Source organism: Gallinula chloropus (genome assembly GCF_964237585.1).
Source record: "Gallinula chloropus genome assembly, chromosome: 20".
NCBI lineage: Eukaryota > Metazoa > Chordata > Aves > Gruiformes > Rallidae > Gallinula > Gallinula chloropus.
In genome coordinates, this window is record NC_140105.1 from 9,503,417 (window position 1) to 9,527,503 (window position 24,087).

The window sequence follows — 24,087 nt, forward strand, 5'->3', positions numbered from 1 at the left end:
CAAGGCCCTCAATATTTGTCACACTCATGATTATGCGGCGATTTCCATCGTCAGGTGTCAAAACTGGGATATTGTAACTGTCAGGGTGACAAGTTTTCCAACACAGAGCAGGGCGGAAAAGGGCTCACAGTCATCCAGCACGGTCTCCCGGGAGGAGCAAGACGACACGAGAGCTGAGGAGGTTTTTATGCCTCTGGAATAATGATCAGCGTTGGATGGGTTTCCCCCGAAGAGATTTGGCGCTGCAGGCAGGAGAGTGAGAAAGGGAGGGGACGAGAGGGATGCGTCAAGTTCAAACACCTCGGTTACTCAATTAAAAAACCCGCTGACTCCGTTTCCTCAGCAGGACAAACACCACCCCTCGAGGAACGCCGGCCCTGGGGAAAGTGGAGTCCTGGCCACTACCACCCGCTGCACCTCGAAGCCTCCAACACATGAGGAAAAGCAACAGGGCTGCTAAACCAGCTCCCTGGTGCTTGAGTCCCCCCTTCAAAACCCACAGGAATCCACTCTGTGTCAGAGCGGGAAACAAGGGATCAGGGAAGAGACCCCAACCCATGAAAGACCCCACTGTGAGAAAGGACCAGCTCACTGCGAACACTCTGTTGCCAGCCCACATTCCCACAAGTCCACTCTGCTGTTTAATGATGAATTTACCCATCAGCATCATCTTGGCTGATACCAAAGCCCCTTGCTGCACCCCTCATGGGAACAGACAGCTCTGCAGGCAGAGCTGGAGGGGAGGGTTGGGCTGCCTACAAACCCACCTCCTGCACCCACAGCTGCAGCAGAGCCTCTTCCTTCCCTCAGAGCCCTGATATCTGCATCCAAAAGGCTCTTCCCTGGGTGGGGAGAGCAGCTCCCTCCTCAAAGGCAAGATGTGCAGAGCCTGTTTTTGAAATCTCAAGGGCCCCCCAGTTCCTCCCCAGCATCCTTTGCTCACAGGACACCCGTTACGCTCAGAAGAGCCAACAGGCTCTGACAACCTCAGTGGGCTCCAGGCTGCTCTTCTGCTGGCTGCCCCAGCTGTCATTAAAAAGAGAGCCCCAAAGCTGGCTACAAACCCTACGGTGGGAAGCTCACAAAGATTGCAAAGACAGACATGTCTTCCCACCCTGCACTGCAGAACAGGCAGGATGGTACCCTTCAGCCACAAAATCTGGGATGCCAAAAGCCTTTCCAGCTCCTCCACTCAGCCTTTGGTCTTTTCCAACCCCACCTCGGTGACTCTGTATCCCCAGGGGCATTCAGAAGACATGCAGATGTGGTGCTCAGGACATGGTTTAGTGGTTGGACTCGATGATCTTAAAGGTCTTTTCCAACCAGGACTCTACAATTCCACACCTCTCTATTATGACGTACGTGTCAGAGGACCCGAACAGAGCCAGTGCCACATTGTACCATCACAAATTTCTTTCTACAATGAAAGCAGCATTCCACCTCTCACCACATCCCAGCAGAGTGTATTTACTTGGGAAACCTCCCAGCTGAGCTGGGGTTTGACCCAACCTCACGCCGTCGGCAGCGCTGCCAGGCTCACATGTGAACAGGACGGTGCTGGGCACCACAGCTGACACAAGGTAAAGGATGAGCACCCTAACCCTGCACAGCCGGTCTCCCTGGGGCCAGGTGAGGTCACCTCATTTTTGTGAGGGCCCCACTAGCAGGACAGACACACCTCCAAGGGGCACCCTAAACACGTTACGCAGCCGCCCCGTTTCACACTCCCTTATGGACCCGCCAGCACTGCAGCGGGGGCGGCACCCGAGTAAAATCCCATTTCAGCTATTTGAGTTCAGGGCTCCTCAAAGAGCACAAAATAAAACCAGATTGGATTTGACCCATGGAAACCCACACCCAAACCCACACTTCCTGCTCATGGATCTGCTCAACATGCACCAGAACAGGAGTAAAAGCAGCGAGCGCTCAGCACTCCCGTATACGCTGGGCTGGTGAGAGTCTTGCTTTTATAAAGCACCCACAATTACCCTGAACGTTGTGAAAGAGATTAGTTCATTAAAACCCTGCTGAACCAGGAGCAGACTAGCTGCATTTCCTCTCTAACAACCACCGACTGCCAAGAAAATGTACTTGTAAACAAAATGTTCCTTGCCCTGTATCTGCACCCCCCCCCCCACCACATCCAAACGTGATGTCTCCAGCGCTGGTTGGCGTCAGCACCACCAACCATCGGGTGAATTCGTTAGAGCTGCCTGTAAACGCACTGATACCTGCCAGGCAGGAGAGAGGAGAACCAGAAATCCAGGGAACAATGCTCAACCCCTCAGACACCATGGGAGCGTTTTAAAACCATGTTTAGTTTCGCTAAATAAATTTGGGACAGAGGTCTGGCTCGATTAACCCCCCAAATTTTCAAGCTGAAGTGCAAGATAAGTACATTGGAGGGGGGGGGGGGGCTTTAAATGCTTATTGTAACTGCCCCAACATAAAACCCGCTGCCATGGGCCAAGCATTTGGTCACACACTGCAGCTGGGTTTTGAGGCACCAAATTCCCAAGTCTGGGCTGTTCCCCACTGTTTTGTTTCTTCTTGAGTTGGGGGGTTTTCCAGCTCTTCTCCAGAGCCCTGTTACTGCTTTGTGAGTGGGACTTCATGGCTCAAAGCACCGCAGCCTTAAGGACAAGCACAGCCTGACGTGGAACACTGGAAATGGAATTGCAGCTTGTTTACGTCGTAAGGGACCGGTGCCAGTACCAGGGGATGATGCACTACTGCTCACAACCTCCACTACTGCTGCTTCCCGCTTCAGACAGCGCGGGAGACGCAGATCTGCGTAAGAGAGCCCCAAACATCCTCATTTCTGTGTGTTTCTGCATCCACCTCCTGATTAGTGCCTATCAGTCAAGATTAACGGTCCCCACGGCTTATCTTTAAGCTTGCCTCATATGTAGCTATATATAGTAACACCGTATAGCCAGAACACGCAGCTCAGAGCAGTCACTGCACATGAAGATAATCAGCATCGAGTCAGCCAGGATTCATACAGGGGATTCCTGGAATTGTCAGGCTGTCACCGAGAGCTTCATGCACCACGTTGGGAAGGACACAGGGACCTGCGCTTCTCCTACCAGCTTCCATTTTTCTTCCCCTGAAATTAGACTGAAGCGGACGCAGCTGCAACCCCATCTGATAAGTCATTTTGCCCATCAGTTGTTTACTTCAAATACAGAGCACAAAATGGGATGGGTAGACGTTTATTCATCAAAATTTTATTTGCCTATAAATTCAGTATATGAAACCTCGTTAGCCTGTCAGGCCAGGATTGCAAAAACGTTATGTTTCAAAAGCCACTCTGCAGGGTTCTGGGTCTGCTTTAGTCTGAGGGCTTCAGGCAGCACGAGGTAGAAGAGAAGCTTTAATGATGAAAGTTTACATTGTTAATTTTGTAACTGTCTGCTTTGGGACACCAAGGTGTGTGGAGGGACTCAAACAGCTGGAATGCAGGAGGGGGTCTGGCTCCACGAGTTACGTTACACAGCACGGAGTAACAACACTCCACAAGCCAGCACTGATTATTTACAGGGCTTGCATGGAGAAAGACAGAACTGCAATAATGCCAATCAACAGGGAACAAGAAAGGAGCATAATCTTCACCAGAGCAGAGAGGAGACACTTTTTCCGTGCAGTATGCAACACAGATAATCACTGGATTAGATGTAGTAGGAACCGCTTTACTACCAGGAGTTGACATGGCACCTACCAGCACCAACCCACCAACAGCTGAGGTGAACCTTGTAAATCCTTCCTGAGCCGGATTTTTATCCCCCTGTTTCCTGTCAAGCACAAAGGAGACCCGACTCCCAGCATCTCCTGGCTCTGCCTGAGAGCCTGGCCCGGGCTGCCCTCAGCCACGGCCCCCGGGAGATGAAGGAACAGAAAATTCCTCAACAGATCACAGTACCCAGAACCCCTTTCTCAGTATATATAAACTGTGTGCTAGGAGAAGACTTCCTTCCAAATAAACCCCAAAACACCACAACCCTCTTATAGAGCTTCAGCATTTTCACTTTGACTACAGCACTGACCGTGAAGTGCCGTTCTGCTACCCACAAGGTGAGGAGAACCCGAGTCCCACCACCAAGAGCTTCAGTTCACCACAAACCACATCAGCTTCAAGAGGCATCCGTGCCCATGGTAGGGACTCCCACAGAGACTTTTATGAATGAGTGAAAACAACAAAAATTAAGTGGTGTCCCTGTGCCCTGAGGGCATTGGCTCAACACACATGGGCACCGAGGAGTCATTCAGGGTAACTGCTTCAGTGGTGTTCCCCCCGTCTCCTCTCACAGTGTTTTGGGGTTTTTTTGGGTTATTTATTGGCTTTGGACTCCATTCAATGAGTAATTTTTTTAAAGAACATCACTTGTATTTACCAAGTTGCATTCATTGTCATCTGATGCTAGCCTGGAGCTCATCAGGAGGGATGGTCGTTTAAATTTCACAGTCTTTACCCACAGATAAAACCAGCAGAAACCTAAACCCCTTCACACCTGGATAGCAGCCATCTGATAGAAGTAGTTCCCTGCAACCATCTTGTCCCTGGTTATAAAGCACAGGATTTCTCAGAGTTCCCCTGAAGGAATTTTGCCGCATAGTAACTTTCTTCAGCTTTTAAAGAGAAGGATCTGTGCTGGCAGCTTCAGCATTTTCAAACAGCCAGCAGAGTTCAGAGCAAACCTACTGCTGCATCAGCACAGGCAAGAGCAGGGTGGCAAAGCTCCATGTCCAGGCAGTGACGAGCTGTCACAGCACCAGCTAGACTGGAAGATAACCTCCTCCCTCCTTTCACCTGTCCCAGAAGGGAAGCACAGCATTCCCCAAGGATTAGAGGAGATTAAATGTCTCTGGCTAATCAGCAGGCTCACTTGTGAGTTTTAGTGAGTAGTCAGGATAACAGCCAGGCTGGTATCTTAGGAAAACAACATTGTTTTTACAAGAGAAGGAGGAAAAAGAAAGCTGAAAAGGATTTTAAAGCTCCAAGAGCACCACACACCTGCCTAGCTTCTTTAGAAGTTTGCCATTCCTTAGCTAGTCTCCCCTTACTTCAGACTCCTGGTCCATTTTCTCATTAACTCTCTCAAAACCTTCTCTCAAACATATTCCTAAAGGCACTGAAGCTCTCTCTGTCCTGCTTCTGAAAATCATCCAAGACTTCTGCCAGGGTTTACAAGCTGCAGTTCTCACCTGTAAGAAAATATCCTCTGAGCTCAGGAAGTCAAAACCAGGACAGGACATTAAACAGGTCCTGTGCTCTGTTCCTCACATGAGCACAAGGCATCCACCCAAGGCACCACGGATCTAAAGCAGAACCTGGTCAAATGAATTCGCTTAGTTTGCTGCTTACATACACCAGGAAGGTGTAGGAATTTTAAGTTACTACAAATACCTCCAGACAACAGCTGGTTCCTTCCCAGCCACACAGAACCCAGAGGATTGGTGAAACGTGCCGACAGGACTGAATCAACAGAGCTGCATACAGGGTGTGCACACTGGATTCCTCACACCGTGTCCTCAGCTACACCATGGCTGTGTGGATCCTCTCTGTTGTGGGCTAAAAACACTGCTCTTTGAAAGTGCCTGCTATCTGTAGCAAGCCTTTCTGCCTAATTAACTTGGTATGTGTCATTCCAGAACATCTTTCTCTGGTTTATCGCTCAATTTCTTTCAGTACAGCGTTATTTAATGCTCCTGGATTATTTACAGCAGCTGCAATGGTCGGATTTGATTGGGACAAAGGACAATTTACCACAAGTTGTATTGCACTGCAGACTATTGCTGCTCTCCGAAGACACAGATGTTTAATTCCCAGAACAGTAAATCCCTTAATCTGAGCAAACCCAGACACTGAGCTGAAATCTAAAATGTAATAAGTAGACGATGATATTTTCACCTTTCTAGTTCCAATTAATAAAACTCCATCCCCAATGGATAGTTCCAACCCTGCAATTCAATACTGCAGAGCAAGTTTAGGTTAGATGAAGCATTTGGCTTAACAAATCTATCATTTCAACAGACCAACTACACTAATTCAGGACTTGGCTTCGAGAACAGGGAAGATACTCACCACCTCAGAGCGATTTTGATGGGTGTAGTAAGGCATGAGGTGAAAAGGTCTGCAGGCAGGTCAGGGATCATGGGCAGCAGCTCACTGGCTTCACACGCCGCCAGCTGGATGCAGTTCTTCATGGACGGCGGCAAAGGCATCTGAGCAAGTGGGTGGTTTGGGTTGATCGCAGCCACCTGCAGAGAGAAGGATGTTCATCAGGTGGGGGATTCAGCCCTGTGCTTTTCTATGCTGGTTTGAAAATAGCCAACAAAGAGCTTCTAAGGTTTCATGGATCTCTTGATTCAGAGACATCAGAAGTAGTGCAGCACCAGTTTGAACTCGGCTTAGTTTGTATTTAATGGGGCTGAATCACCTGTTTAAAACACTCAGAACTGAGGGACACGTTAGTGCAGATTCCATGCTGGCCATGGATCGATGGTGAGCGTTGGCCTGATGGCATCTGCTCATCTGCAGACAAGAACCAGCTCTGCACAAATATTACTGCACTCCTTCACTCCACAGGCTGTACATGGGTTTCCAAAAGGGAAGCAGGATCAGGGAACAGAGCAGACCCACACACAGGCAGTGCCTGGGTAAAGTCAAGGGCATGTCTGCTGTCAGAGCGGAGTTTCCAAGCTTCTGACCTGCACTATGGTGATCAACTCATCTGTCCAACCTTCAGTCTGGAAGCTAGAAATGCTATATACACCAATGCTCCCCTTTCCCAAAACAGCAGTGACTCCCTTAATTACTTTTTTTATTTCAAGTAGAACTTTGGAGACAACTCATGGAATGAAACACATCAACTTTCCAGGGCCGCTCTGGCTCGGGCAAACACACACTTCAGCCAGCCCAAATTTTGATCTACAAAACCCAAAGGTTCTCAAAGGATCAGGGGAAGGAAATGTGACAACGTGGTGTCTTCATCACCCTTTTGTGTCTGAGGTAGAAAGCAAGAACCCACCAAAATGATCTATATGCTGCATTATCAAGAATAACAGAACCCCATTCTTGAGCAGCACTTCAGCCACCTTCACACCTTCTGCCAACTGAGTGAGGTGACAGAGTCGACTAATAAACTCATTCTTTACTATCTTTAGACATGAGAAATGCTGTCTGTCCAAAGAGCAAATCCATTTGTGTCCCTAAGGCACCATGGGGACCAGAATAGTTGTGTCACAAACCCAGAGCCTGGTGTGACCACAGCCCTCTTGTCTAGCAAAGCCACCTGATCAGCTACGCTGAAGTTCCAGATGCTTTTTCACTAATTCTGCAGCCCATTCATTGTTTTCATCCTTTACTTTTTCCCCCTGTTCCAGTCCTGGGGGCAGCAGTGACACACTTTGGCTCTTCCAAATTGTCCAAATTAGCCAAGACCTGTCCTGGCTCTCAGCTGCATTGGGCTGGTTTCAGCAGAGATTCATGCTGTACCTCAGGTGGAAATGAAGCTACACTGAAGTCATCGCTTGTCCTCTAGTGATATTCACTGCACTTCTCAACAAAAACAAAGCTGCACACGACTGGGAGCAACAAAAAAAATCATTAAAATTATCATTAACATACTGAAAAGATTTCTATTTGAGGAGAAAGGCACAAGAGAGCGTGGAAAAGCATTAGCTCCTCACAGGTTTATAAATATAATGCAGTCAAACTGCTTCACTCTGGCTATTCATTTATAAAGAAAACCTTGGCCTCCAGGCAGCCTCCTAAGTGGGGTCTGTAGGTGGGAAGCACAGTCAGATGGATTTTCTGCTTCCTGAGAAGTGTGGAACACTGCTGACTTGCCACTTGTTGTGGGTTTGTAGTGCCCCTCTGGCAGTGCCCCTCTGTTCTGCTGGGGAGCAGGTCTCTGCCCAAGGCCCGGGCAGCTCTCGGCTTCCGTGCAGTACGAGGAGCTGCAGAAGCTGAGCCGCTCGCACGGTAAATATTTGTCTATTAGGAGATGAGTTATCAACAACCACAAAGCAAACAGACAGCACCAGCGAGTCATTACGAGCCTCGTCAGACCTCCAGGGATAATGAGGGAGCAAAACAGTCTCTTACAAAGTCAGTGAGAAAGGAGGTGGGGGGGAGTGGAAAGCAGGGATGAGTAAAGCTCACTGTGAAGCTTTGCATCCTTGGAGCATCCACTGAAATCAGGCTGCCCAGACCACTGGGTTCCCTCCTAAATGTCACTTTTTGTTAGGGTAAGTAGAAGACTAAAGGATTAAAAAAAAATCTAAGTCAGTGAAGAAGTCATGAAGATGGTCAGAGGGCTGGAGCGGCTCTCCTACAGAGAGAGGCTGAGGGAGCTGGGCTGGTTCAGCCTGGAGAAGAGAAGGCTGCGGGGGGACCTCATTGCAGCCTTCCAGTCCCTGAAGGGAGCAGAGGAACAGGAGGGGAACCAGCTTTTTAAAAGGGCAGATAATGGCAGGACAAGGGGGATGGGGTGAAGCTGAAGGAGGAAGGGTTTAGATTAGATATTAGGGGGAAGTTTTTTTACAGAGAGAGTGGTGAGGGGCTGGAACAGGCTGCCCAGAGAGGGGGTGGGTGCCCCATCCCTGGGGGTGTTCAAGGCCAGGTTGGATGGGGCCCTGGGCAACCTTGTGTAGATCCAGACCTGGAGGTTGATGTTCCTGCCTGTGGCAGGGGGTTAGAGCTCTGTGACCCTTGGGGTCCCTTCCAACCCAGACCAGTCTGGGATTCTATGAAGAGGTACTCACAACTAACGCCATGAAGAACCTCCGTACAGTTACTATGCACGAAGCAGTATCAGAATTATTAAGGAGCTGTATTTCCCTCTGGTCTGTCCTGGGTTTTTTCAGACACTGACAGTGTCTCTGTGTGGTCAATCAATTAGCTGCAGAGCAGGCTGTAACCCACAGCTTCCAGCAGGAACACGGCCTCACAGCAAAGTGCCGCCAATTCCCTGTAAGCTTCCTAAGGAGAAACTCCTGTTTATCAGCTGAGCACTTCCTGTGCCCCTCATTGGTATTTCAGGGCAACTGACAATCCACAGCCTCACAGACAAGATAACAGCAGCAATGCTAATTTATCATGAGATAAAGTGTGACATGGTGGTAATTAGTTTGTTCTGAAAGGAAATTATAGCCACCCAAGCTAAGGAGTGCTCAGGTTGGCTACTCACAAGTGCTCTGTCTATCCAGAGGAAGAGTGAACGGATTGGTAAGTATTACTGCCTGTAATTAACAGAGGGGGTGCAAAATAAATGTAGTTAATTCAACCCACTGGCAACATTTATGTGCCTATAGAATTAGACCAAGAAACAAGCACTTGATAGAAGACAGACCGTCTCCGAATTAACAGGCATGTTCAAGACAAACCTGGGAGGAAATCTGCCCCAAAACACAAACTAGGAGTTGTAACTTCATGTGCTGACCAGCCCAGGCAGCTTCACACAACTGCTGCTGTGAGAATCCCCATCTCCTGCGGAAGGCACTAAGGAGATGGATGTTCCTCTCCCAGCAGATGGTGGAGCAGGAATATTCTCCCCCCAGACATGATGCTAATATGCCAGATAATGTTCTCCTGTGCTGTTGTTAGGCTAATTTTTTAAGAATTGATGTTGAAGATAGGAAAATAAAAACTGTGAGCTCATCAGCTCCAATTAGGACTAGCTAGTCACGTACCCTGCTGGGGGGAACCAAAGAGGCACTGCCACTGCAACACTGAATTCCTGCACCAAGAACAAAGCAAGGCAGCAGGCAGCTGTAAGGGATGCTGCCCCAAAATCCTAACAATAAAGCTGGAAATCAATGAGTTAGATGTGTGCTTTGCTGCATGAGATACAGGAGACAGATTGCAGCCTTCTCTTCGTACATCTCAAACGTGGCCTTAAGACAGCAGACCTTTGCTGCATGAAACCAGCGTGAGTCAGAGGAAGCACAATGTCACAATTACACAGAAACTTCATCACAAGCAACCAGCCTCCTGTTTTATCACTGTTAGCACAGCACACTTAAAGAGCCTGCTTCATTCTCCCAAATTACGGTGTATTTACACCCTCAGAACCATCAGGGGTGATGACTAAGAGCATCCAGTGTCACCACTTCCCTCCACGCCGGAGCGGAGCTCAGAGCTCCAGGGCAGGCACAGCCAGATGCTGCTGGTGGGTCCCGCTGCACCCTCCTGCACCCTGGCCTAACTGCTGCTGGGCTCAGTGAGGCCAAACAGGACGTTAAGTCCTGCACCAGCAGAACTCCTCTTTCCAAACTCTGGGATCAGTTTTTAAGTCTGAAAAATGTCTTTCAGGCAAGGATAACAATAGCTTTCTAACACAAATATCAGGACAAAACCACAACAAGGAAAGGCAGGATCAGCTGGAAAAAGTAACTTTGCTGTGCCACATCATCCTCAGAGCACACTGCTAAAGGGATGGTTCTGATCTGCCAGGTATCCAGGGCTCCTCACCATAAGAAAGACATAGAGGTCCTCGAACAAGTCCAGAGAAGGGCAACCAGGCTGGGGAAGGGGCTGGAGGGCAAATCCTATGAGGAGCGGCTGAGGAAGCTGGGGGTATTCAGCCTGGAGAAGAGGAGGCTGAGGGGAGACCTTATCACCACCTGTGGTGGGCGATGGTCTCTTCAGCCAGGGACACAAGATGGGACAAGGAGAAATGGCCTCAAGCTGTGCCAGGGCAAGGTCAGATGTGAGGGAAAAGTTCTTCCTTGAAAGAGTTGTCAGGGTCTGGAACAGGCTGCCCAGGGAGGGGGTTAAGTCACCATCCCTGGATGTGTTTAAAAAAAGGGCAGATGAGGTGCTCAGGGATCTGGTTTAGCACAGGACAGGAACGGTTGGACTCGATCTTAAAGGTCTTTTCCAACCTTGTGATTCTGTGATTCTCTATGTACTGTTGTTTAGGTAGGTATCAACTCAAATCCTTGCTTTAACTGCCCACCCAGCTGGACTTAAAACACCTCTCAGACACTTCTCTGAAGCCACCAAGCCTACAGCAGCGCAGGGAAGCCGTCGGTCCCGTATCGACAGCATCTCAGTGAAGTCTGGAAACACCCCAATGCATTGGGAGCGACGGGCGCTGGTAGGTCTGTCAGCTTACCTGCTGCCCTACAAACACACAATGCAAAGCTCTAATCACAGGACAAGATTATCCATCTGCACATCTGCCCATTCCCTGCCAGAACCCAGCTGCAGCTGAACTGGCTGTGGGGCCTGCAGAGCTGGATCTCCTGCCTTGGCCCTGCCCTCCCTCGGAGCAGCAGCCCTGCCAAAAACACCGCGGATCTCACTGGAGCCTGGTCACCAGCATGAGGTATGGCACATTCCTGCCTGGGGTACAGTCCTCTTCCCTCCAAAATGGATGTGCTGCCTGCTACCTGTGCAGCTTCTCACTCACACAGACCCAATGTATTTACTAACAAACAGCCCAAAGCAATGCATTAGCTGGAAGTGCCACACTGGAGGCAGCTCTCCAAGGAAGACGATGTGCCAGGCAGTGAGTGGTACAACATTCTCCCTTCTGGGGAGAAGCACTAGCTGCTTTGCTACCCCTCCCAAACCATCATGTCCTTTTGTGCTTCCCCCTCTTTGGAGGCTGAACAAGGTTTAGATTTCACATTAAGGAAGACTACAAGCCTTAATATTCCATGAACAACGAAACCCAAATGTAACAGGGTTGTAAAAATACCTCTGAGGATGTTGTAATGAATTTTTACCTTTCTGGTGGCACTACACACAATCTGATGGCCCCTGGCCAGTGCTCAGTGCTAGCCAAAACCAGGGATAGCCAAAAGAATAAACCAAACTGCCATGGTGTCCCTCAGCCTTCACTCTGCTGGATTAAGGGACGGCAAGCTCCTCTAAGCTCCTTTCAGTAAGATGGGCTAACAATTATCTTGATCACTCCAGCAGCCCCTCTGAGTAGCAGCTCCAGCTTTACTTCACTCCTCATGGATCTGAACTGAATAGTTGAGAGTTTTCCAAGTGAATCCTCATCTGTGTTTCTGTGACACTGCAAGCACTCTTCTGCTTTCTATTAACCAGCACAGGAAGACTTCAGCAGCAAACAAGCTCAGGCTGCAGAACAGAAAGCTGAAAGAAACACCACCCTGAAAGTCGTTTCAGAATGGAATTAACCAGTAGTTTGAACCTCTGGTGCAAGAGAAGAAACATTCTAGCTGTTTTTCTGTGTAACCTCACCTGAAATAAAGACCCAGAGCAAATGGAATTGAGTACTTCTGTTGTAACAGAGACTGACATTGTTACTTGTGCTCATCCTCCTCACTGCAAGCAGCCACCCCTGTCTGCAGGCAGCCTGACTTGCAGAGAGCAGCTCAGCTTCACCTCAGCAACTCCTGTCGCACAGTGGAAACCAACAGAGACACCTGCAGCTCTTCCTTCTGGAGCACTTCCTGCTCACTCTAGAGCTCAGGCAGAGCCAAGGAATAAAAGGGAAATTCAGGGTAAGAGCAGGAAAGGGAAGGTACAAGGTAATCCCATTTGAACCTGCCTAGGACAGAAGGAGAAAACAAACCAAAATCCAGAAGGTGCCTTGGACAACTGAAAGAAAGACTGAAAAAGTCAGAGCAGAAGTCACAGGCTGATAGAAAAACTTGAGGACATGACCACCAAACATCATCCTCAGCTGGCGGCCTTCAGAAGGCACTGACTGTCCACACCACTGAGCTGGGGCTGCAGTCTCACCTTCCTCCAAAGCCACAGGCTCTGGGATGTCTGTAATCGCTGCAGAGTTCTGCAGTATCATAATCACAGGGGTTGGAAGGGACCTCCAGAGCTCATCGGGTCCAACCCCCTGCCAAAGCAGGGTCCCTAGGACAGGGCACACAGGTCGGCATCCAGACGGGGCTGGAATATCTCCAGTGAAGGAGACTCCACACCCCCTGGGCAGCCTGTCCCAGGGCTCCCTCACCCTCACTGGGGAAAAGTTCTTCCCCATGTTGGTGAGGAACTCCCTGTGCTCCAACTTGCAGCCATTGCCCCTTGTTCTGTCCCCACAGACACTGAGAAGAGGCTGCCCATGTCCCCGTGTCCCACACTTGAGATATTTATAAAAAATGATCAGATCCCCTCTCAGGCTTTTTTTCTCCAGGCTGAACAGCCCCAGCTCACTCAGCCTTTCCTCATAGGGGAGATGCTCCCGGCCTTCAATCGCCTTCCTGTCCCTCTGCTGGACTCTCTCTAGGAGATCCCTGGGGTTTTTTTAATACCAGGGAGCCCAGAACTGGGCACAACACTCCAGGTGGGGCCTGACCAGGGCAGAGCAGAGGTTGAAGAGAAGTAATCGTGGAGCAATCTACATATCCCAAAGCTATTACATGGTTCACTGTCAGTAGAGCAGAACTTCCACCTTCCGAAACAGTCACCACAAAAGCACCTCTGAAAACCACAATTTAGAGTGAAAAGAATCAGAGGCAGGGCTCCTGCTCAGAGGCACTATCAGTGACAGTCAGTTGCCTGATTAATTAATATTCCTTCCTTGAAGCTGTTTGTTGGTGTGTTTTGGAAAAAAAGATCTCAGAGCTGTGACAGCATCTGGAGTTCACGTTTAGGAAACGTGGTTCTGAGGAAGCTGAAGCCTGGCAGTGGGAGCCTCTCCATCTCAAGCTGCTGCACACAGTATCCTGACTTCTCACCTTCCACTTTGCAGCTTAGAGTCAGAGCTTAGAGTAAATTCCTTAGGAATGACATTTGCAATCAAAGACAGCTTTCCACCAGAAGCACATCCAACTCAAGCCCTCTGTGAAACAGAAGCCACCAGACACAATCCCTTTGTGGGTCAGGTTTATTTTCATATTTTTTAAAGATATTTTTATTTTCCCATTCAGTTCCACAACCCAAAACACTAACGGCACCCAAAGACATACCCAGCAGAAACACCAATACAGCTCAGCAGAGAAGGCCATTAGGGCACAAATTGATTCTATTAACAACATCATTTAATTAGTGCTGGTATTAAAAACTATTCCAAGTTGAATAGGAGAGCAAACTGAACCAGAAAGGCTGCGGTGGCAAAACGATCTGCAAATTAATTTGGCTTCCAACATAGATTTAAAGACATTTTTCAGCTGTATAGAGTGAAACAAGCTTCAGCTTAACCCCTCAGCACCAAGGCAAGAGAAACCTTTGGAAGAGACTGTGATCTCACCTCCAATTCCTGCTCCCTCTGTAGTGCAAACTGTTTGAAGGACTTGACGATAAGGCCGGCGTTGGAGCAGTCATAGACAAAGATGGAAGGGCTGCCCATCCAGGTCTGCAGGTCGTATATGGATAGAGGAATATACTGTGTATAGTTCTAAGGGGAGAAAAAAACACCACCACAGAGTTAGAGGCAGAGAAGCAGCATTACCTCACTAATGAAGGTTCTAAAAGAGATTTTAAAAAATCCCATTCTGAAATCACAAAATAAACCTGAGATTGGACACTGGGCATATTAATACAAAATAACCCAATTAACATCTACTAATAATGAGGACCACAGACCCAACTCCAACGTGAACCACAATTTTATTGAGTTACTGTTTGAAATGCTGAGCTAAACTGAAATTCTAAAGCTCTGATAAGTACTAACAACCCCAACCAGCATTTATCAGTCCAAGCTTATACTGAATTCCTGCAACACTGATAAAGGATGTAACCCATCTGTCTTTAATTTAACATCAAGCATCTTAAACTGAAAGCTCCATCAATAAATCAGGATTGATAACACCAGCAGCCACCCCGTGCCAGTTTAATGAGATGCTTCATAATTTTATTACAGCCTTTAACTTCTTTGCAACTTTCACAATTATCCAATAAAATTAAGCCAAACAAAGCCTGCCTTCAGCAGAGCAAAGCATCAGTAATTCTGCTTCTGGAAATAAAGAATCACAAGGCTGGAAAAGACCTTTGAGATCATTGAGTCCAACCATTCCCATCCTATGCAAAAACCATATCCTTAAGTACCTCATCTCCCTGTCTGTTAAACACACCCAGGGTGGGGACTCAGCCCCCTCCCTGGGCAGCCTGTGCCACAGCCCCACAGCTGGAAAAACTTTTCCCTCACATCTGACCTGACCCTGCCCTGGCACAGCTTGAGGCCATTTCCCCTTGTCCCATCTCCTGTCCCCTGGCTGAAGAGACCATCGCCCACCTCTCTGCACCCTCCTGGCAGGTCAGTGTAGGTGGTGATAGGGTCTCCCCTCAGCCTCTTCTTCTCCAGGCTGAACACCCCCAGCTCCCTCAGATGCTTCTCATAGGATTTGCCCTCCAGCCCCTTCCCCAGCCTGGCTGCCCTTCTCTGGACACACTCCAGGACCTTGATGTCCTGGAGCCCAGAACTGGACCCAGCACTCGAGGTGCAGCCTCACCAATGCCAAGGACAGGGGCACAGTCACCTCCCCAGACTGGCCCCACTAGTGCTTTGTTCCTTTCTCTCCCCCCTTGCCCCCCGCAAGAACTGTAGGCAAGAGCTGCCCAAAACACACAGAGGGTCAATAACCAGACAGGTGAAATTCGCTCTGAAGGGCCCCAGCCCAACCTGAAAACAGAACCACAGGCAGATGGGGCCTGTGAGGAGCCCAGGCCCAAGGCAGAGCAGCTCAAACAGAGCCCGGCCCTGAGCCTGGCCGTGTCCACACAGCACTGAACTGCCCATGTCTCCAGGAAGGGCTGCCAGGTCCCATTAACATCAGTGGAACAACAGGTGGGATCAGAACCCCCATTTACATCCAAGAGACTGAAACAGCTGCAATCAAACCAGGAAACTTCTATAAAACTCCAATTTTCAAGGCAACATATCAGCATGTACAGAGACAGGAGGGATCCTAGACCATGTTAGACAAGGTAGGAACCAGCAAGCCGTTTCAAACCCAGTCTTGCCCATATATAACAGTTACTGATGTTTCATTAAAATTAATGGGGAAAAATTGTTTATAGAACAAAGTTTCAGGGAGCCAGGAGCTCTGCAAGCCCATATGTGAACAACTCGCCCCCAGCACAGACTCTTCCAAGGACACCACACGGTTTAAGTGCTTTCCCATCACAGTAGGTCACACAGAACACCCCACACACCCTGACACCTGTGACAGAGGCTGTTTTACGGCCCTGCATCATCTTAACTCTCTATGTGCAACGCGTGTGGCTACAGCGAAGAGGGGCCTGAGCTCTGCTGAGTGTCAGGACGTTGCCAGACACAAGAATTTCATGTTCTTGTTTCATTATGAGCCTTGTGGTTTTGCATGGCAAGGTTGGAGGGCTGGGGGGATGCAGGGATGGCTTCTGCAAGGAGCTGCTAGAAGCTTCTCCGAGGTCTGACAGAGTCAACACCAGCCAGCTCAAGGCCAGACCCACCACTGAGCAAGCCGAGCCCATCAGATCGTGGTGGTGCCTCTGGGATGACACACCGAAGGGTGGAAAAACCTGCAAGTGGACGCTTTTTGCCCTCAGAAAAGGGAGTGAATTGATGTGAGAGACTCTGCAGGCACCAAGGCCAGTGAAGAAGGGGGGAGGAGGTGCTCCAGGTGCTGGAGAGGAAGGTTCCCCTGCAGCCCACAGAGAAACCCATGGTGGAGCAGATGTCCCCCCGCAGCCCATGGAAGATGACGGGGAGAAGAGACCCCACCTGCAGCCCGTTGAGAGGCTCCACGCCGGAGTGGGTGGAGACACCTGAAGGACGCTGTGACCTGGTGGGAAGCCCATGTTGGAGCAAGCCTCTGGCAGGACCTGCAGCCTGTGGAGAGAGAGATCCACACCGGAGGAGGTTTCCTGAGGGGAGGTTGTGAGCCTGTGGAGGACCAGGCTGGAGCAGCCCAGGTTTGAGGGACTGAGAGACATTCTGTGATTTGTGACTGCACCCCACAGCTGTGACCCACGCTGGGGCAGCCGGGGAGGAGCTGAAGCCCCGTGGGAAAGGACTCACGTTGGAGATGTTCGTGGAGGACTGGCTCCCGTGGGTGGGACACCACACTGGAGCAGGGAATGGGTATGAGGAATGGCCCCCCTGGCTAAGGAGGAGAGCATCTTGTGAGGAACTGACCGAAACTCCCATCCCCGTCTCCCCCTGGGACACCTGGGGAGGAAAAAGGGAGAGAAACCATGGATAAAGTTAAGTCTGAGAAGAAGGCAGGGGTGGGGGGAGGTGTTTTAAGATCTGCTTGTACTTCTCATTACCCTACTCTAGTTTCACTGGGTGTGTAAAATAAATTAGATGGATTTTTGTGTGTTGAATCTGCTTTGCCATGACGCTGATTGCAGAATGATCTCTCCCTGGCCTTATCTGGACTGCTGAGCCTCTCAGTATGTATCTTCTCCCCTGTCTAGCTGAAAAGGGGAGTGATAGAGCAGCTTCGGTGGGCATCTGGCCACCAGCCAGGGCTAAGCCAGCGCAGTGAGCCAGTCTGAAGAAAAAAGGAGTGTTAAATAATAGCTTCTTAGCAGGTTGCTCAGGGTGATCTTTTGATGCTTGATCATCCAGCCTCTGCCATGCTGGGGCTGTGAGTATGAAAGAACTTGTCCGTATGTTTTGTTCTCAGCATTGACTTTGGTTTTTAGCAAGAAAGTTCCTGCTCTGCTAACACAACTCCCACCATCCCTCTGTGCCTGTTTAAGGAATGACACAACAAACAACTAGCCAGAAACTGATTTGGAACAGATTTCATAACCAATTGCTTAACGAACAGCTCCAAAATATTTTAAATAATAAAATTCTTCACTTTTTAGACAAGTTCCTCAGAACTTCAGAATAAACATGTTTGAAGCATGGGGGGACTAGAGGGGTGTTGGGTTTTACCTGTTTGAAGCCACATTGGGACTTTCTCTGGAAATACTATCAAGCAAAGCTAGAAAGAGATGGTTGCTCTTCATTAACACAGCAGCACTGACGAGAACTACACAAAAAGCACATTGTTGCATCTTCAAGATCTGGCAAAGCGACAGACGATGCCAAATGTCCTGGTGTAGGTAGAGCCTCGAGCCTTCCTTTGTACACCAGTACAAACCAGCACAGGAAGCCTGAGGTAAAGTAACACCCAGTCCCATCACTGAGCACTGGCATGTGTCAACAAGAGCAGCCAGGTTAAGACAAGGAGCCACGACACTCACAAAGCACGAGGCATAAACTCCATGAAGCGCTGTGCCAGCAAAGGGAGATTTCCAGAGAAAACACTCAACAGGCACTAAGGTCCTAGAAGTTTCCAGGCTTTCTGGTGGGAGCTACCAACAGTGCTGCAAAGCTGCTTTCACCCCTTCCCTCCCCAGCAAACCAGGGCATGGGGTCTGCACAGCCCAGGAGGTCCAGCAGCCTGAGACGTCACCCACACAGCTCTGTCATACATGCCACATGGACACTGGGCTCCAGTGCTGTGGGGAAGTCCCCTCTGTCACCACCTACGACATCAGCCCCACAACAGCTGCACCCCAATTTTAGGGGAGGAGAAGGAAAAAGGAAGAATAAGCATCTGGAGGCAGAGAACAGGAGGGTACTTGTACAGCCTCCTGAAGTTAATTCGTTCGGCGCTGTGTCCTGCCCTCGCATGCTGATGTTGTGCCTCTGTTTCCCCACCAGCCTCCACTCCCCTGCAGCACCGACACTGAACCCTCACCAGCAGCCTGCAGAGCCTCCCCCAGACCTGGGAGCAGGAGCAAGATGCTCAATCCAATCCAGAGACATCAGTACAACTCCAACCTGGTTTATTTGCTCTGACAAACACAGGTCAGCCTGTAACACACGGCATCCACCAGCAAGGCCTGGCTCACCCCTCATGGCCCCTGGCTTGGATGATTTCAAGGTCCCTTTCAGCTCTGCCTTCGTGCTCTTAAACAGAGACTTCAAGTGCATGGATGAGAATTTTAAATCTAATCTTAAAATGTCAGCACAGTCATATCTCAGCACCTCTGCTATTTCAACTCGAGAGGGCTGTAACGCTGAGCCTCACAGGCGCTCTGCTTAGCTCCGAGGCTGGATTCCTTCGGACTGATTCCCAAACACTGTGGATTTTGTCCCTTCTTCAGTATTTCCCTAAATTTAATCCTTGGTTAAAAAGAAAAGCTCCACTCCTGATTCTTTCTTTCCAAAAAAGCCAATATTTGGTAACATGCTGCAAAAATTCTGAAGTTTCAACTTTCCCCATCAAGCCCTATGACAATCCAACTATTTTCTTTGCCATCTGTGAGAGAAACCAGAGGGACCCCAGCTCCTACCACCAATGCCACCCACAGCACGCTACCCCAGCTGATGATACAGGCAAACTGGCAAATACCCAGTAAGCTCCTAATGAAGCATCTGGCACAACACACAACTTCACTGAGCAGTAATTTCCTCCTCTCGCATGTGTAACACATTCCGCCCAGCGTTCTTTCTGCCTTATTTATTGCCCACTGGCTGTTAAGTAAGAAGAAGGTCACTCCTATTTGTTCTTAAACACCAAATTCAGCTTCAAAATGAATTAGCATTCAGACCAATTGTTTATCAGTCTGAATACTAATCAAGCCTCCAGTACAGATGCACCAGAATAAAGTGATGCCCTCTTGCACTCCTTCCCCTTCCCTCCTGCCCTGCTCTTTCAAATCACCAGTGAATGGTCATTCAATTATTAAAATAATGTGAGTGAAGTATGAGAAAAGCAGCTCAATAAGCCCCCAAAATAAAAGAGGAGCACGTGTATAATAATGAATGCAAATCCTATGTCAGCTGAAGGGACTTCTCCGCTGCAAGCAGTACCTCTCCACTTCCCAAGGCTCCGGTCCCAATCAGCTCCCCTTAATACACACAAACCAGCTTAACTAAAGGGAGAGCAAGCTACGCTTAGGGCACTCCTGGAATCACTTGAAGGGGGTTGCAGGTGACCTACTGAGCTGTACAAACCATGGCTACAAACAATGAGTAACCAGAGTCTTCAAACAATAGCCCCATGGTTCCCCATCCTCGCATCGTATCCCCAGGTTGTCTGAACAACAGCTACTCAGTGTTAGTAGGTATTTTAAGCAGAAACATTACGTTAAGAACTTAACAATCGGTCAGGGACACAAGGCAGCAGCTCCCAGTCCATCAGGGAGCCCCCCTGTTTGCCCAGACGTGACAAGAGCTGGGCTGCGACCTCTGCAAAGCAGAAGCAGCGAAGGGAGGCAGCTGGCTCTTCAGCGCTGCGCGGGAGCTTTAGTGCGTGGAAGAGAAGGTTCTCCTGCCCGCCAGGAGGCAGGGGACAGCCTATTTGGTCTCAGAACTTCAAGAAGAGGAAGAAAGCAAAGAGCTGTCAGCAGGGAACCAAACAAATAACCTGCGGACGCATTTTACACCCCGGCAAGTCGCGTTGTTCGATCACAGGCGGCTTCAGTCATTTACAGAGCAGTGAGAGAGGTGTTGAGCGCCGCTGCAAAGATGCACCTTGTTGTAGACCCACCTTGTTGAAGACCCAGATCTCCCCATTTACTGTTGGCCTGGGGACGCCGTGTCCGTTGTAATGGAAAAGTACCCGCTCTTCCTTGGCGTTTCGACGCAGAGAAGTACACAGCTTCTTAACTTCATCCACCGTGGGGTCCAGGCTCTGCTTGTACCTGGCCTAGTAACATAGAACATTAAGATAATCACTTTTAAGTGTAAAACCAAACCTATTTAAGATGCAGGCACCTCGGGAAGACAGGAGCGGGTAGGCAAATTGATTGCTTTGGGAAACGTAAACACAAAACATTTACTGCAGAGCTGAATAAACAAAGTATGTGTGCTACTGGGGTGTGGGATTGAGCACACACAGAGGGACAACACAGGTTTGAGGGAGTTTATCACATCTCTGAACTGGGATCCGTTTTGCTCGGGGATTATTAACATTCAAAAAGCCTTAGGAAGGTCAAATATGTTTTCAACGTTAGACAGCCTCAAAAATAGCCCTGCACAATTCTCTTAATCCTCAAATTCTTACCCTGTACATCTCCAGCTGAACAAAATTCCCTCTCAGAGACAGAAAAATGGAGAAATCAGATATTCTGTAAACCTTATCTCATCCTTCCCTCCCATCTGGAGAGGGGACACAGCTCTTGCTTCAAGTCTTAAAAGCAGCAAAAAACCCAGACTGATGGGTAGAGAGTTCAGACAACTATCTGTCACAGAGTAAGGACAGTACCTGTCTCATCCTCCTCCTACGCCCTCACTAATTATGGAATCTCAGATTGGTTCGGGTTGGAGGGACACCCCCCCAGTGCCCCCTGGCTATAGGCAGGGACACCCCCCCCATCCCAGGGTGCCCAAAGCCCCATCCAACCTGGCCTCAAACCCTGCCAAGGATCCAGGGGCAGCCCCAGCTTCTCCAGGCACCCTGTGCCATGGCCTCCCCCTTCCCTGGGAAGAAAGTCACTCCCTTTTATTAACAACACAGCCCAGTCAACCTCTCTGCAAATCCGTTAAGCCAGGTGGACTCCTGCCCTTCCCACAGCAAACACAGTGACAAACTGTTTGGTATAAAGCTCCTCTCCAAACCCAAACACGGGCAGCCTCCTGCGCCACGCTGCGGGCACGTTCCTTTGCAGTAATGAGCAGATCTCTCCATCCCCACAGCTCATCACCACCACGGCTCCATGGGGCCATCAACTCTACAACAACACTGCATAACCTCACCTCCAAACCAGCTCCTGCTTTAAGACAGCCCCATTCTCAAGATAAAAGTACATAAAAGTCCCCAGCCCCTGATGTCCACAGAGCTAGGTGAAAAGAGGGAAAACTGATGGAGAGCCCTTGGGTGCAGAGCTTTGCTTTTGAGAAGATTTTCCCTTTGGTGGCGTGACAACTTTGGCTGCAGACACCACACTATCATTCCTAGCTCTGCACTACCAGCACGTAAATCAGAGCATGCATCAGTGTTGGAGTAAAGAAAACAACCTCTTAAGACACCCCAATGCTTCAAACCATCTTTACTTGGTGAAGTTCAAGGTGCCTGTGTAGTAGCTAGTTTGTCATATTCAAAAGTGTGTTTTCTTGAAGCAAGGCCAAATAATACCAAAAAGTCTTTCAACTGTCCTTTGAAAGATAAAAGCCTCTTTGTGCCTCTCTTCTCCAGACCTGCAGGGAGACTGAGGATCCAGAATCACAATGCCTTAAAAAAATTAAAGCCGATGTATTGAAATAAAGAACCAAGTTTAAGAGCAGAACAACCTTTACAGAAATCTGCTACTAAAAAAGCCTGTTTATAAACTAAATCAAGGTCTTGGATATTTGGGCTTTTTAGGCTTTCTTCTATGCCACACAAAGCTAAGAAAGTCTTAAAGTATCCCAGGAAAAGAGGATGAAGCACTTTAATATAAAAATGTTTTGCTTATCTGTGAAGCGTGAAAACCAGCTATCATGCTGCTCAATTAATATTCAGCATCTCAAGCCAACAGCAAGATGGATACACTGAATGGCATCATTTGCATGATTGCAACGAAGAAAAGCAAAGCAAGAGGAGAAAAAAATATGAGGAAGGAACCAGGGATCTGACACACTCATCCTTTTGGGGAACTTCGGCGCTAAGTAACGATAAGAGGCGATATATAAATCTCACCACGGACCCCCTCGTGCCTCTTTCTCTCTCCTTTCAGGGCTGTTATCAAGGCGCTGATTTGCAAAAATGGGGCCCTTAAATCACGTTCTGCCTGCTGGCATCTTTACAGGACACTATAACCAGAGCGGTGGGTGATTTTTCAGATCCTTTTTTCCAAAGGAGAAGGTGCTCATTGGAATGCTCCTCACGTCCTTCCAGCATCAATATTAAATACAGCTCGAGTTAACGGAGGTGAATTCGTACTCCAAACTAAGGCCTGTAGATCTGAAGATCCCAGCTGTAAACATATCACTGGCATGCTGGGCAACACAAGGCTGAGAAGAAGGAAGAGGCAAGGAGGCAGCCTGTAAATAAGCAGCCAGTCTCGGTCCTACCTGCCAGCTCAGGACCTTCAGTGGGGAGATTACCACATGCCATTCATGCACATAGGACACGTAGGGTAGATAATGGCAGGACAAGGGGGATGGATTAAAGCTAAAGGAGGAGAAATGTAAATTAGATATTAGGGGGAAGTTTTTTACAGAGAGAGAGGTGAGGGGCTGGAATGGGCTGCCCAGAGAGGGGGTGGGTGCCCCATTCTTGGAGGTGTTCCAGGCCAGGTTGGATGGGGCCCTGGGCAACCTTGTGTAGCTCCAGGCCTGGAGGTTGGTGTCCCTGCCTGTGGCAGGGGGGATGGAGCTCTGTGATCCTTGGGGTCCCTTCCAACCCAGACCAGTCTGGGATTCTATGATTCAAAGTGACAGGTATGTGAGTGAGAAACTAGACCTGGTGGTGACCTTGTTTTCTTTTACATAGAATCATAGAATGGTCTGGGTTGGAAGAGACCCCAGGGATCACAGAGCTCCATCCCCCCTGCCACAGGCACGGACACCAACCTCCAGGCCTGGAGCTACACAAGGTTGCCCAGGGCCTTTTTATCTAAAAAGTATTTTCAAAAAATACCAGAGAATAAATAAAGTAATTAGAAGAAATGTTCAGGGCTCGCTCATCTGATTGGGGTGCCGGGCGCCAGTTGTGGGGGAGAGGAGGAGCTCTCTGGCTTGTGCCATGCTCTGTGGGACAGGGTGCTGCTGTTACTAACTGTTAAAAACACTGTGGGAACTACAGAAGCTGAAGGTCTTTGAAAAGACCATACAGGAACAGCATTAAACTCCCTGCTGAGCTGTGGGCTGCTGAGTGCTGGGAAGCACCCTACCCAGGAGCAGCTCTGCAGCGTCCCAGCACACTGAGCACCACGGTGCTGGGCGAGCTGCAGGCCAGCAGGATTCACCAGCTCAACACCCTCACCTTTCCTTTCCCAGGAGGAAGTGATTTTTAAACACAGCTTTAGTTCTCATATGAACATTCTGCATTTTAGCATCACTGCCCCTCAGATGAAGGGTTTCCATCTCTCATCAGGCATTTGTCTTTGCCTGGCGACGTGCTGCATCCCCCCACCTGCTCCCAGAGATGCTCCCAAGCAGCAGTTAGTACAAAAGGTCCTAACCTAACCCCTCAAAAGGTCTGGTGGGTTCAATCTCAGCAACTCCTGATGATACC

The 24,087-nt window shown here is 49.1% G+C and overlaps 1 protein-coding gene across 2 annotated transcripts in view; it reads right to left on the reverse strand.

The window, feature by feature from the left end:
• The window catches only part of RPTOR (regulatory associated protein of MTOR complex 1), a gene marked incomplete at its 5' end in the record, with an annotated part of 145,571 nt that overhangs the window by 84,427 nt on the left and 37,057 nt on the right, over positions 1-24,087 (reverse strand). For both annotated transcript variants that reach the window (XM_084273382.1, XM_084273381.1), the window contains 3 exons: positions 6,086-6,261; positions 14,190-14,336; positions 20,419-20,577. In XM_084273382.1, the coding sequence (XP_084129508.1) occupies positions 6,086-6,261; positions 14,190-14,336; positions 20,419-20,577 (482 nt within the window). The remainder of the gene's footprint in view (positions 1-6,085; positions 6,262-14,189; positions 14,337-20,418; positions 20,578-24,087) is intronic.